The 10,984-nt window shown below is 59.4% G+C and overlaps 1 protein-coding gene across 1 annotated transcript in view; it reads left to right on the forward strand.

Annotated features, from left to right (window-relative positions):
* The first annotated feature begins 3,494 nt into the window (after nt 1–3,494).
* Nucleotides 3,495–10,984, forward strand: part of MRC2 (mannose receptor, C type 2) — a 15,950-nt gene continuing 8,460 nt past the window's right edge. Inside the window, exons 1-9 of the mRNA XM_010561450.1 lie at nt 3,495–3,753; nt 3,898–4,296; nt 4,546–4,719; nt 4,930–5,094; nt 5,279–5,392; nt 6,127–6,270; nt 6,828–7,016; nt 8,186–8,340; nt 8,615–8,722. Of these exons, the coding sequence (XP_010559752.1) occupies nt 3,495–3,753; nt 3,898–4,296; nt 4,546–4,719; nt 4,930–5,094; nt 5,279–5,392; nt 6,127–6,270; nt 6,828–7,016; nt 8,186–8,340; nt 8,615–8,722 (1,707 nt within the window). The remainder of the gene's footprint in view (nt 3,754–3,897; nt 4,297–4,545; nt 4,720–4,929; nt 5,095–5,278; nt 5,393–6,126; nt 6,271–6,827; nt 7,017–8,185; nt 8,341–8,614; nt 8,723–10,984) is intronic.

Genomic DNA, 10,984 nt, shown 5'->3' on the forward strand with positions numbered 1-10,984 from the left:
TCCCTTGAGGGCTGCCCCAAAGGATCGCAGCTTCTCCCTCTCTGCTGCATTCAGCTGCCGGTGCCAAGGCCGGTTTCTCCCACTGTGCCGAAGGGCGAGCATCCCAGTATTTCTCCCGTGGGAGAGGAGAACGTTTCTCCGGGCAGAGCCAGTGTCTCGCTCTCAGCCCCAGCTCCCCACCACCCCCACCATCACACTGTCTCATAGCACCAGCTGGTTTCTACACTCATACCAGTAAGCCAGAGGCGGCATCCAGGTGTCTGCGTGTCTGGGACAAGACAGCATCCTTGCTGAAAGTGTAGGTTTTCGCTTTGCTTTCACAGTTCTTCTGCAGAGGAGGAAGAGGAGGAGGAGGAGCAGGACATGATGGAGCAGAGCTGCTCTGAGCTGGTCCTGCTCAAAAGATGTAGGATGCAGGAGGGAGAGGCACGGGGTGCGCAGGGTACCTACTCCAGCGCTCATCAGATCCAGCCCTGCTTTAATTTTGGTGATTCCAGGCAGAGCATCCAGCAGTTGCATTTTCCAGTGCTCTTCGTCCCACGCCGGAGGGCAGCTCCTCTTTGGGGAGGATCTGCCAGTGTTTGCCGTGGTTGGGTTTCTGCCGGTGGGGTTTCAGCTCCGCAGGTGGATGCAAAAACCTGAGGAGCATCTCTGAAAGGAGTCACCCGTAGCTGTGCCGTGGCTGCGGAGGGCAGTGCAGGAGAGGGGGCCCTGGAAGGGACGGGGACATTCCCAGTCCCACTGGGATGCTGCTCTGGACTGGCCTCCTGCGAGGGTTGGGTTTGCTCTGCGAGATACCGGCTTGGGAGAAGGGATTCATCAATACAAACTTGCCCCATCCCACCCAACTCCGCATCCATCCCGTTCATCGGCAGCTGGGTGGGAGCAGGGAGAGCTCACTCAGGCCCCAGTTTCGGCACTGGGCATCGCTGGTGGAGCTGGAGCCGGTCGCAGCCAGGCTGGTGCTTGGTGGCACAGTGCCTGCGGCCACGTTTTGGGTTTTTTTCGCAAGCGGTGGCTGGGAGATGTTCAGGACTGTGCAAAAAAAGACTGGTGGTCCGCTGGGGAGCTGTTTGCTCTGTAGACATCGAAGCCCATCGGGCTCAGCCGTGCCAGGGAGGCTGAAAACTCCTTTCAGTGCATCGGGGGGCCTGTGCAAGTGCACCTGCCAATGTCATGGACACCAATGGGGGTCAAGTCAGCCCCAAATTCCCTATAAATAAGTGAAAGAAAAGCGTATTTTGGGTGAAGCACAGCGTGTGCCTTTGCTGACGTGTGTTGAGCTCGTGCTGGTCATCCTCCCCAGCTCCAGCCTCGCTGGGAGCAGCTCCCTGCCATCAGTGCACGGTGGTTTTTGCAAGGGGAGAAGATGGAAGCGCTGGGGAGGTGCGAGGGCTGAGCTGGTGCTAAAGATTTCCCGTTCCTCCAGGGCTCAGCGGGGACTGGGGGACACACACACACTGGGTGTCCTCTTCTGCCTGCTTCGAGCAAAGGGGCCATGGGCTGAGCTGCCTGCAGTGTGTGGGGGCAGACCAAAACCCTTAGCCTATAATTTCCTACCTCCAGCTCTTCTCTTTTTAGAGTAAAATGGTATTTTATGCTTTTCCGGCCCCGAGGGCTGCCCCCTCTGGTCTGGACAGCTTCCTCTGAGCACCGTGCTGCTGCGTGGTGGCCGTCGAGCGTTGATTTTGCGTGATGCCGCACGGCCCCGATGCGGTGCTGAGCACCCTGATGCCGACTCCTGGCACCGGCTCCAGGGCTTTTCCAAGATGCTATTAATTTTTTCTTGCAAAACCAGGCTAGCAGATAAGCGAAGGGTGTCCCGTTGCTGACCCCTGCTGCTAACAGCAGCAGCGGTGCTCGCAGTAGAGCAGCTTTTTCTATTCCCAGTACCAAAGGGCCGGTGTTTGGCTCCTTACAAGGCACTGTGGCATCAGCCTGTGACCCAGGGAGGCCTCATCCTGCCTGAGCGCTGGTACTTGGGTCCAGCAGGTCACAGCACTGATGCTGCATCACCCTAGAAGTGCTTAAAGACCCCCCCCGCCACGTCCCCAGTGCTGGTGGTGGTTGCACCACCTCTCACTGCATGTGGGAAAGGGGAGAGTGATGGGCTGGGTGATGCCATGGCTGATTTTGGCACGGTGAGATGGGTGTTTGGTGGTGGGTCCAGCTGGTCTCCTGATGTCCAGGTCAGGATCAAGCCAGCTCCAGCTGGGGAAACACCAGCACCGGTTTAAGGGACCTGAGTTTCAGCCAGGCAAAATCAGCCCCATCTGAATTTTTGTGTATTTTTTTTCACTGGTCGTGATTTGAAAACTATTTTCCCAGAAATGAAACTTTTCTTCTTCCAGTCGCTGCCTTTTTCTGTTGCACGTGCACAGAGCCTGCTCGCCGGAGATGGCCGTGTGAACAGGCTTCACTTTTATTTGAGGTCATCGCTGATCTCATCTCGGCTGGGGAACATCATTTTGCATCATTTCTTTTCTGGAGCTGGGTCGATGCTGAAGCTCCGAAATGAAATGGGGTGTCGTTCTTCCTCCATTTCTTTTTTCCTTTCAGAGACAAGTCAGGAAAGTTCACTGAGCCAAGATGTTAGTTGCTCGAATGTGCCGGAGCTGCCTGTAACAACATAGCTGGGGCAGGGTGAGGTTGCGGGGGAATAGGAAATGAAAACCTTTTCAGCCCAAAAAAATTCGTATAATGGCAAAAAACCAAAGCAAACCAAAGCTAAATATAGCAGGGCCCGTGAGTTCGTTTTGACTTCTGGTGAATGCTTGTGGTGGAAAAAAAAGGGTCGCTTTTAAAACAAAAAAAACCTGACAAAAGTCGTCTTGCTGATGTGCTGCTTTGGGCAGCTTTTTTGCTGGGGTGTTGGGGCAAGAAGCAGCTGTGCGGAGCCCGGGGGCGGCTTTTTAGCTTAGAAACATGCATTTGAAGAAATAAAGTACCTTTTAAAAATGACACGTCAGCTGGAGCAACGTGTCCCAGCGTAACGTCCAGGGTTTACTGGTTTATACAGGTTTTGAGATGGATTCGGGTGCTGGGGCGACCCTCGGTGATGCTGGGGGTCGGAGAATTGCGGTGGGGATGCAGGGTTGGGCCATGGACGTGCATCGAGCTGGGGTTGAGATCGACCTTTCTCCCCTCCGCAGCTGCGCTAGCGCTTTATCTGCTGGCAGCGATTCCCCTTGCTCCGCTCCCGCCTCCCAACCCCCGGGCTGGGATTTCAGAGGGTCCCGACCCAATGTTTTGTATTTGCTGGGGCTGGGGCCGTGCCTGCGGGACCCACGGCTGCGCGCCGGCGTTTTCCATCACTCCCTGCTCACACGCTTGGGAGACCTTCCCCCGAAGTTCTTGCGTGCTCTGCAGTTTTTTTTTAACAGGTCCCCAAATACACGTAAAAACCGGCAGATGTGCTCTCTGTTTCCCCGCTCTGTTTTTCTCCACACGGAGCAGATGACCGGTGTTGAAGCCGTCTGCGTGGGCTCGTTGCGATGCCTCAGGATGCTGCGGTCGGGAATTCAATTTTAAATGGCTCTGATGATGCTGTTAGAGCGGGCAAGCTCTTTGAACCGGCTCCCGTGCCCAAAAGCCGCTTGCCGGCGCTTCGCGGGGATGCTGCGAGGCTTCAGCCGGCTCTGGGTGCAAACACCCGTCCGTATCACCCTGCTGGAGCCCATCACCCCGAGGACGGGCATCGGGGCAAAAACCAGGGTTATTTCTGTGGGGAAGCGGTGGTCCTCGGTGTGCCGGGTGCCGTGCACAGGGATGCACCCCAAAACTTAATGTGCGTGGAAAGGGAGCCAGGATGCTCTGGCCAGGCTGGGGGCAACGCGTGCTACGATGCCGAATCCTCGGCGATGCTTTAACCCTTTCCCCCTGTTTTTTTTTACCCAGACTCCAAAGTCTTCCTCATCTACAACACGGGCGCGCAGGGCTGCCTGGAGACGAAGGACTCGCTGGTGAGACTCACCAAGGGCTGCAACGCCAGCGCCCCGGCCCAGCAGTGGAAATGGGTCTCGCGAAACCGCCTCTTCAACGTGGGGGCCATGCAGTGCCTGGGGGTGTCGTGGCACGGGGCCAACGCCACGGCGGGGCTGCACCCCTTGGCCACCTACGAGTGCGACCGCGAGTCCGTCAACATGCGCTGGAGCTGCCGCGGCCTCGGGGAGCAGCTCTCCCAGCATCTCGGCGCCCGCCCGGGCAATTCCTCCCTGGACAGGGGGGACCAGGGACACGGTTCGCAGTGGAGGACGTACGGCACCGAGGAGGATCTGTGCTCCGTGCCGTACTCTGGTAATGCCTCGCTGGGCGTTAGTATTAATCCCGTAACCCAAACCAGCTCTGAAACGTGAGCTGAGGCCGTGGTGCTGCAGCAATCGGGTCCTGCCTGCGAAACCAGGCAGGATCGGGATGATGGGGAGCAGGCAGCCTCTGGGCACCCCGCTAGCCCCCATGCCGGGCCATCCTGCACCCCTCACCCCAAACCTCCCTCTAGCCCCCCCGTAGATGCAGCCTCAAGCACGGGCTCCTCTTTTCCTGCAGAGATTTACACCATCCAGGGCAACTCGCACGGGAAGCCGTGCACCATCCCCTTCAAGTACGACAACCAGTGGTTTCACGAGTGCACTAGCACGGGGCGGGAGGACGGCCATCTCTGGTGCGCCACCACCCAGGACTACGGCAAGGACGAGCGATGGGGTTTTTGCCCCATAAAGAGTAAGTGGGGGGGGAGGCATCCCTGTCCGTCCCTCCCGGGGGCTTTCCTGCCTCTTCCCTTTCCTCCTGCCTCATCCCTCCTCCCACAAACAGGCTGCAGTGCCGGAGAAGCCCCGCTGGCTTCTCTCTCTCTGGCTTTTTTGGGTTCTTGGGGTCTTTCGGAGCTGCAGGTGGGGATGCACTGGGTGCTCACCCCGCTCGTCCCTGCAGGCAACGACTGCGAGACCTTTTGGGACAAGGACCACCTCACCAACAGCTGCTACCAGTTCAACTTCCAGTCGACGCTGTCGTGGCGGGAGGCCTGGAATAGCTGCGAGCAACAAGGGGCCAACCTGCTCAGCATCACCGAGATCCATGAGCAGACCTACATCAATGGTGAGACGACGTGGCTGCACCCCTGTCCTCCTCACCCGGGGCAGAGCTGGTGGCACCGCGGCCATCGCCGGTGCCAGGTCGCTCTGCCTGCCCTGGGTGGTTGGTTTGGGGAGGGTGGCAGGCTGGGTCTTGAGCTGGGGCTGGGGGGGGACTGATCCTGCCCCTCTGGCTGCATCGGTCCCAGGGCTGCTGACAGGGTACAGCTCCACGCTCTGGATTGGGCTCAACGACCTGGACATCAATGGAGGCTGGCAGTGGTCGGACAACTCGCCCCTCAAATACCTCAACTGGGAGAGTGGTGAGACAGGGGGGGTCACAGTGGTAATGGGGGAGCGGGGGAACAGCCTGTCACCGCTGGAGGTGACCCGGGCTGCTGCGGGGTGTCCCCTTGCTACCCAGGGATGGAGAGCCCTGTGGGATTGCGGAGCAGCCTGGGACGTTAGTGGAGCTGGAGGGGGGGTGCAGGGTGCTGGAGTGGGGGTTGTCCCTCTGCAAGCCCTCAGCAGTCCTGCGGATAACCTGGGTTGAGATTCCTCTTTTGGAGGGTTGTTGCATCCCAGCTCAGTGCTGGAGTGCGGCTGAGGAGTGGTCCCCAGCTGCGGACACCTATCTCTAACCCTGGGGTGCTCGGGGGACAGAAGGACCCTTTGCGAGGGCTGCTTCAGTTATGCCCAGTGCTGTCAGCCAGAGGCACTCGTGGGGACAGCAATAGCCCAGGAGGAGGTTTGGGGACAGGCAGGAGCAGTTCAGGTCTGGTGCTGTGTCCCCCCCTGACTGCCATCCAACATTTCTGGGTAAAATAGTGATGCTCCAGGTCCTCGTGCATCGAGGCACAATAAACAATCCTGGGCACGCGGGGTCACGTCTTCATCATGCAAAATAACAAAATAAAGAGGTCTTTGCTGGTGTTGGAGCCGGGAGAGCTGCACCCTGCTGGCGCCTGCCCTCGCACGGTGCCCTGCCTGCGTGGGCAGCCTTGGCAGCTCTGCCCCAGCTCCTCAGCAGTGTGTCCCCCCTTATCCCGCTTTCCAGACCAGCCTGACAACCCCAGCGAGGAGAACTGCGGGGTGATCCGCACCGAGTCGTCCGGGGGGTGGCAGAACCGCGACTGCGGCATCGCCCTCCCCTACGTTTGCAAGAAGAAGCCCAATGCCACCGCCGATCCCTTCCTGACGGGTGAGCAGGGGGATGAGTAGCACCAGGAATGGGTAGCCCTGTATCCCGAACGGGTGTGCACCCATCCCGGCACGGTCAGGGGGTGCTGCCGGCATGCCGGAGCAGCCCATGGAGATGCCCATGGTGTATCCAGTTCGCTGGTGCCCTGGGTGTGCAGAGCAGTGGTTGAGCTCCCCAGGGTTGCCTAGATTTGGAAAAAGTCCTCCCCGAGGAGCATCCCCTGAGAAGCGCTCAGTGCAATCACAGGTTGGGCGGTAGGGGAGGAATCGGGAGCAGCGGGAGGTCCCCCATGGTCCCAGGGGATGGGGTGCTCTCTGCTCTGCCATCACTCCTCTGCAAACAAAAGGGATTTTGTTTTGTCCCTGGAGCTCTAAAGCCACCCTTGCCCATACCTCGCCATTGCGTGTTACGTTTCGGCCGTAGCTTTCCCACTGTTGCTTTGGCTTGGTGTCCTGAGCACCCCGTGGGACTGTGGTTCCCTCCCCACGGTCCCCTCCCTGCCAAGGAGAGGGTTGGAGAGCAGACAGGAGCCCTCAGGCTGCCTTGTGTCCTGCCAGACTCGTGGTCGGAGGTGAAGGTGGACTGCGAGCCCAGCTGGCAGCCCTTCCAGTCCAACTGCTACCGTCTGGTGGGAGAGAAGAAGAGCTGGCAGGAGGCGAAGAAGACCTGCCTGCGGAGCGGGGGGGACCTGGTCAGCATCCACACCCTCTCCGAGCTGGAGTTCGTCACCAAGCAGATCAAACAAGGTAAGGGGGAGCCCGCTGTGTCAGCAGCACCCTTCCCGTCCCATTTTGGGGTCCGTGGAAAGGTCACTTCTCTGTGATGGAGGCTGCAAAATTGAATTAATTTGTGGCTGTGAAGGGAGTGGAGACCCCAGGCTGGGAAGTGATGTGTTGCTTGGAGGAGCCCGTGTGCCGGGCGCATCCTCCATCCAGCAAATGCAAAAGCTGTTCCCAGGAGCCTGCAGTGCCGAGGAAGAAAATACACAGCTGCAGCTGGGAATGGCACTAGTCCCAGTTGGTTAATGTAGAAAAAGATGGGAAAAAAAAGTCCTGCTGGGCTTGCTGGAGGAGGCTGCACCTCTTACTGCTAAATCTCCCCAGGACACCAGTGTCCTCCTCAGCAGGTCAAGTGAAGATGCCTACGGCATCCCAGGTTTCTCTTCCCAGTTCTGGCTGTAAGTGGGTTGAAGTTTCCCGCATCGGGATGTGCCGGAGCTGGGATGGTAGATTGGGAAGTTTCAGCCCGAGAAATCACACGGTAGTACGGGACAGCAGCCGTGCCACCATGCTCCAGACCCTGCTTGTGCCACCCCTCGTTAGGGTCACCTTCGACTCGAGTTTTGCTGTTCCCACGTGAGCGCAGCCCCTCCGGCCAAATTAGACGCTCCCGCCAGCCCGACCCTGTGCTGCAGAGTTTTGCCTGGCAGCAAAACCCACCGTGGGGACATGGGAGGACCCGGACTTCAGCGGGGACCGGAGAGGGGCTGGGGGCCAAAGGGAGTTAATGCCGAGGGAGGCAGGAGCCATAGGAGGGGGAAGAAGGAGGGAGACGTGCCAGCGCTGCCAGATGGGGATGGGATGGGAGGGAATGGTTGAAAACCATTAGCTCACTGGACCTGAGCCTGCGGGTCTGGACTTTTACCATTCTGCTGCTGCCAGCACCTCTGTGAAAGCTGGCAAATGTCCCCGTGTTTCCCCCTCTGCAGGTCTGTTCTTGTGGGCAGGAGCTGCCCTGTCCTGCCCTCTCCTGCCTGCTGGCACCGCTGGGCTTAGAGGCTGAGTCCTGCAGTGGGGTTTTGGCAGGTGCTTTGCCACGGTCCCATCACGGGGGTTCATGTCACCCAGGGGGGAGTTTCTGCAAGGTTTCAGCCAGACAGAGACAATTTCACCCCCCGACCCTCCTGTCTCAGCAGATGTGGAGGAGCTCTGGATTGGCCTAAATGACCTCAAGCTGCAGATGAACTTCGAGTGGTCGGATGGGACACCCGTGAGGTTCACGTACTGGCACCCCTTCGAGCCCAACAACTTCCGCGACAGCCTGGAAGACTGCGTGACCATCTGGGGACCGGTGAGAGCCCGGGGCAGGAGGGGGTTCATCCTGCACCTCTGCGGAGAGCACTGCAGCATCCTCATGGCTGGGGAAGGGATAACTCGGGGAGCATCTCCGGCTAGGGTTGAACATGCCTTGTCTTGGCTGTTGGGATGGGAAGGATCCAGCACAGCATCCTTGGGGATCTGGTGTAGGGAAGGAAAGTCTGTGGACCCAAGATGGGGATAGATGGGCTGGGAAATTCCCCAGGCTGTCAGATAAGCTCAATCCTGCCCTTCTCCCTGCTGTGCAGGAGGGGAGGTGGAATGACAGCCCGTGCAACCAGACCCTGCCATCCATCTGCAAAAAGCCCGGTCGGGTGAGCCAGGAGAAGGAGGAGGATGACCACGGGTGCCGAAAGGTGAGGGGGACCTGGGGCAGGAGGGACCTCTCCCCAAAACCATTTCAGGGAGCCCTGGCTGAGCAGCACCCGGAGCTGCGGGTCTGTGCCGGGGGGCTGCCGGCGTGACAGCATCCTGGGGCTGCTGAGCCCCTCGCTTCCATGGTTGCATGAGGCCACGGGAAGAAATTGGGACAAAACGCATGTCTCCGTCGTCCAAGATCCTCCCCCTTGGGCTGGCTTGGTTTCCCGCAGGGGTTTTTTTTTTTTTTTTTTTTTTTTCCCCTTGCCTCTCTCTTGCCAAAATCCGGCAGCAAAGCTGCTCCACGTGGGAGCCCGGCGGGACGGAGGCAGCTGCCAGCCCTGTGCCTCAGCGTGATGGCAGGCTGCCTTCTCTGGGCAGGATACAGGCATTTTGGGGACACGGCCACCAAACTGGTGGGTTTTTCACCCGGACCGCGCCCTGCCTCAGTTTCCCCAGTTGTCGAGCAGGGCCGAGGCCGCCCCGTTCCCACGCTTGCTGGGAAGTGGCTTTTGTGCCTCTTTGCAAAGTCTTCGAGTGGCGAGCCTGGCATTGCCGCCGTTCTTGAACGTCTCCCAGCGTTTCAGAGCAAGCCAACGCGCGCTCGCGCTTGGACTAGCAAGCAGCCCCTCCGGGCCAGCTCCCAGAGGTGCTGCCGGGCTCCTCCCAGGTCTTTACCCCATCGCAGCAGAGACAAACCCCAGTAGCCACTTGGCTCTGCGAGAGCTCGGGGCGAAAGCAGCAGCCGGGTGAGCTGGCATGCCGGGCCAGATTTGGGGAGGGGGGGACTGCCAGCCAGAGCTGGAGGAGCCCCGGTGTCAGCGGGTGCTGGGGACGAGGTGCTCGATGGCAATGTGCCACCGCCACCCATCTGCTTGTCCCCGCAGCAGTCCTGAAGACTAATGGGATGTCCCCTATTTAACTCCCTCCTGCCTCTCCAGCCACCATGTCAGCCTGGCCCTGAGTGTCCAGCAGAGATGCACCCGCTGGGAAACAAACTGGGAGTGATAAATGAATCAAAGAAAGACCTTTTCCCATCTTTCCTCCTCCTCCTCATCCTCAACAGGGCTATTTGCCACCCAGGTGCAGAGGATGATGGAGAGGAGGCAGCGTCTTGCTCAGAGCATCAGCCACGGTCCTCTCTGGCCATCGTGCTGGTTTTTCTTGGTGCCTTTGCTGCTTGTTCTCCCTCTTTCCAAACCCCCTTTATTTTTGGAACAGCCTTAAAGGAAGCAATGGGGGACGGAGGTTTGGGTCATGGGAAAGGCAGAGCCTGGAGAGGGATGCCAGGATCAGGACCTGGAGGCAGCAGTTGGGGTTGACGGTCCCATCCTGGCCCCTTTTTGGATCACAGGGCCTTTCTGTGGTGCTCAGTGCATGGGAGAACACCCATGTGGTTTTAGTGGTGCTGAGGCCTGGGGCTGGTTGGGGACCTCTCTGGGACCATCCGGACCCCTCTGGGGACGTTGGGGACCTGCACTGTCCTATGCTGGGCCCCTTTCTTGGCTGCTCAGGGACATCCATGCTGTTCCCGGTGGGACCCAGCCGGTGGGTCCATACCTGGGTTTGCTAACTTTGGGGAAAGTTTGCTAACTTTGGGGAGCAGGAACTTGGGGAAAAAAAATGGGATTTTTGGGGTCATTTTCCTCTTGGTCTCCCAAAGCTGCTCTCCCTCCCACTTCCCTCCCCACCGTGCTGATGGTGCTGCAGATGGCACGTGTCCCCCGCTCTCCTTCCAATGCCCAAGGGACCCAGGGGTAAAACCCCGGCGATGCTTTCTGCCGTGCCAGGAGGGTCCCTGAGCCTGGAGCCACTTTCTTCCCAGGCTGAGCCCCTTCACCCTTCCCACCCCGACTTGCTCTTCCATTGTGTCCCCTCTTGCGGACGGGACGAGCCCCCGTGTCCCTCCCCATGCCACCACTGCCGCTGCCAGCCCCCGGGGCCGCCCCGTTCCCCGCTTTGGCAGAAAACAGGCACTATTGTGTCTCCGGCTCCGGAGAGGCTCCAACATCAACAAGGCGGGGGATTAAAGGAGGCTGCAGCGGGACTCGCTCTGGATTCGGCCCTGCGGCGTATAGAGGAGGATTGTGTTCCCCTCCCCGCGCCCCGGCTGGGGCTGGACGTTGGCAGGGAGAGCCATTTCCCTGGCTTTGAAGCTGCCTGGGTGTTTGTTTTTCCTTGCAGCCGTGTCCTCTGGGGCCAGGGGCTTGTTAGAGCTCAAAGCTGAGCGGGGTCAAGCCGGGGCGGCTGGGGTTGGGGGG

The sequence above is a fragment of the Haliaeetus leucocephalus genome, unplaced genomic scaffold (genome assembly GCF_000737465.1).
Source record: "Haliaeetus leucocephalus isolate CR32 unplaced genomic scaffold, Haliaeetus_leucocephalus-4.0 Scaffold144, whole genome shotgun sequence".
NCBI lineage: Eukaryota > Metazoa > Chordata > Aves > Accipitriformes > Accipitridae > Haliaeetus > Haliaeetus leucocephalus.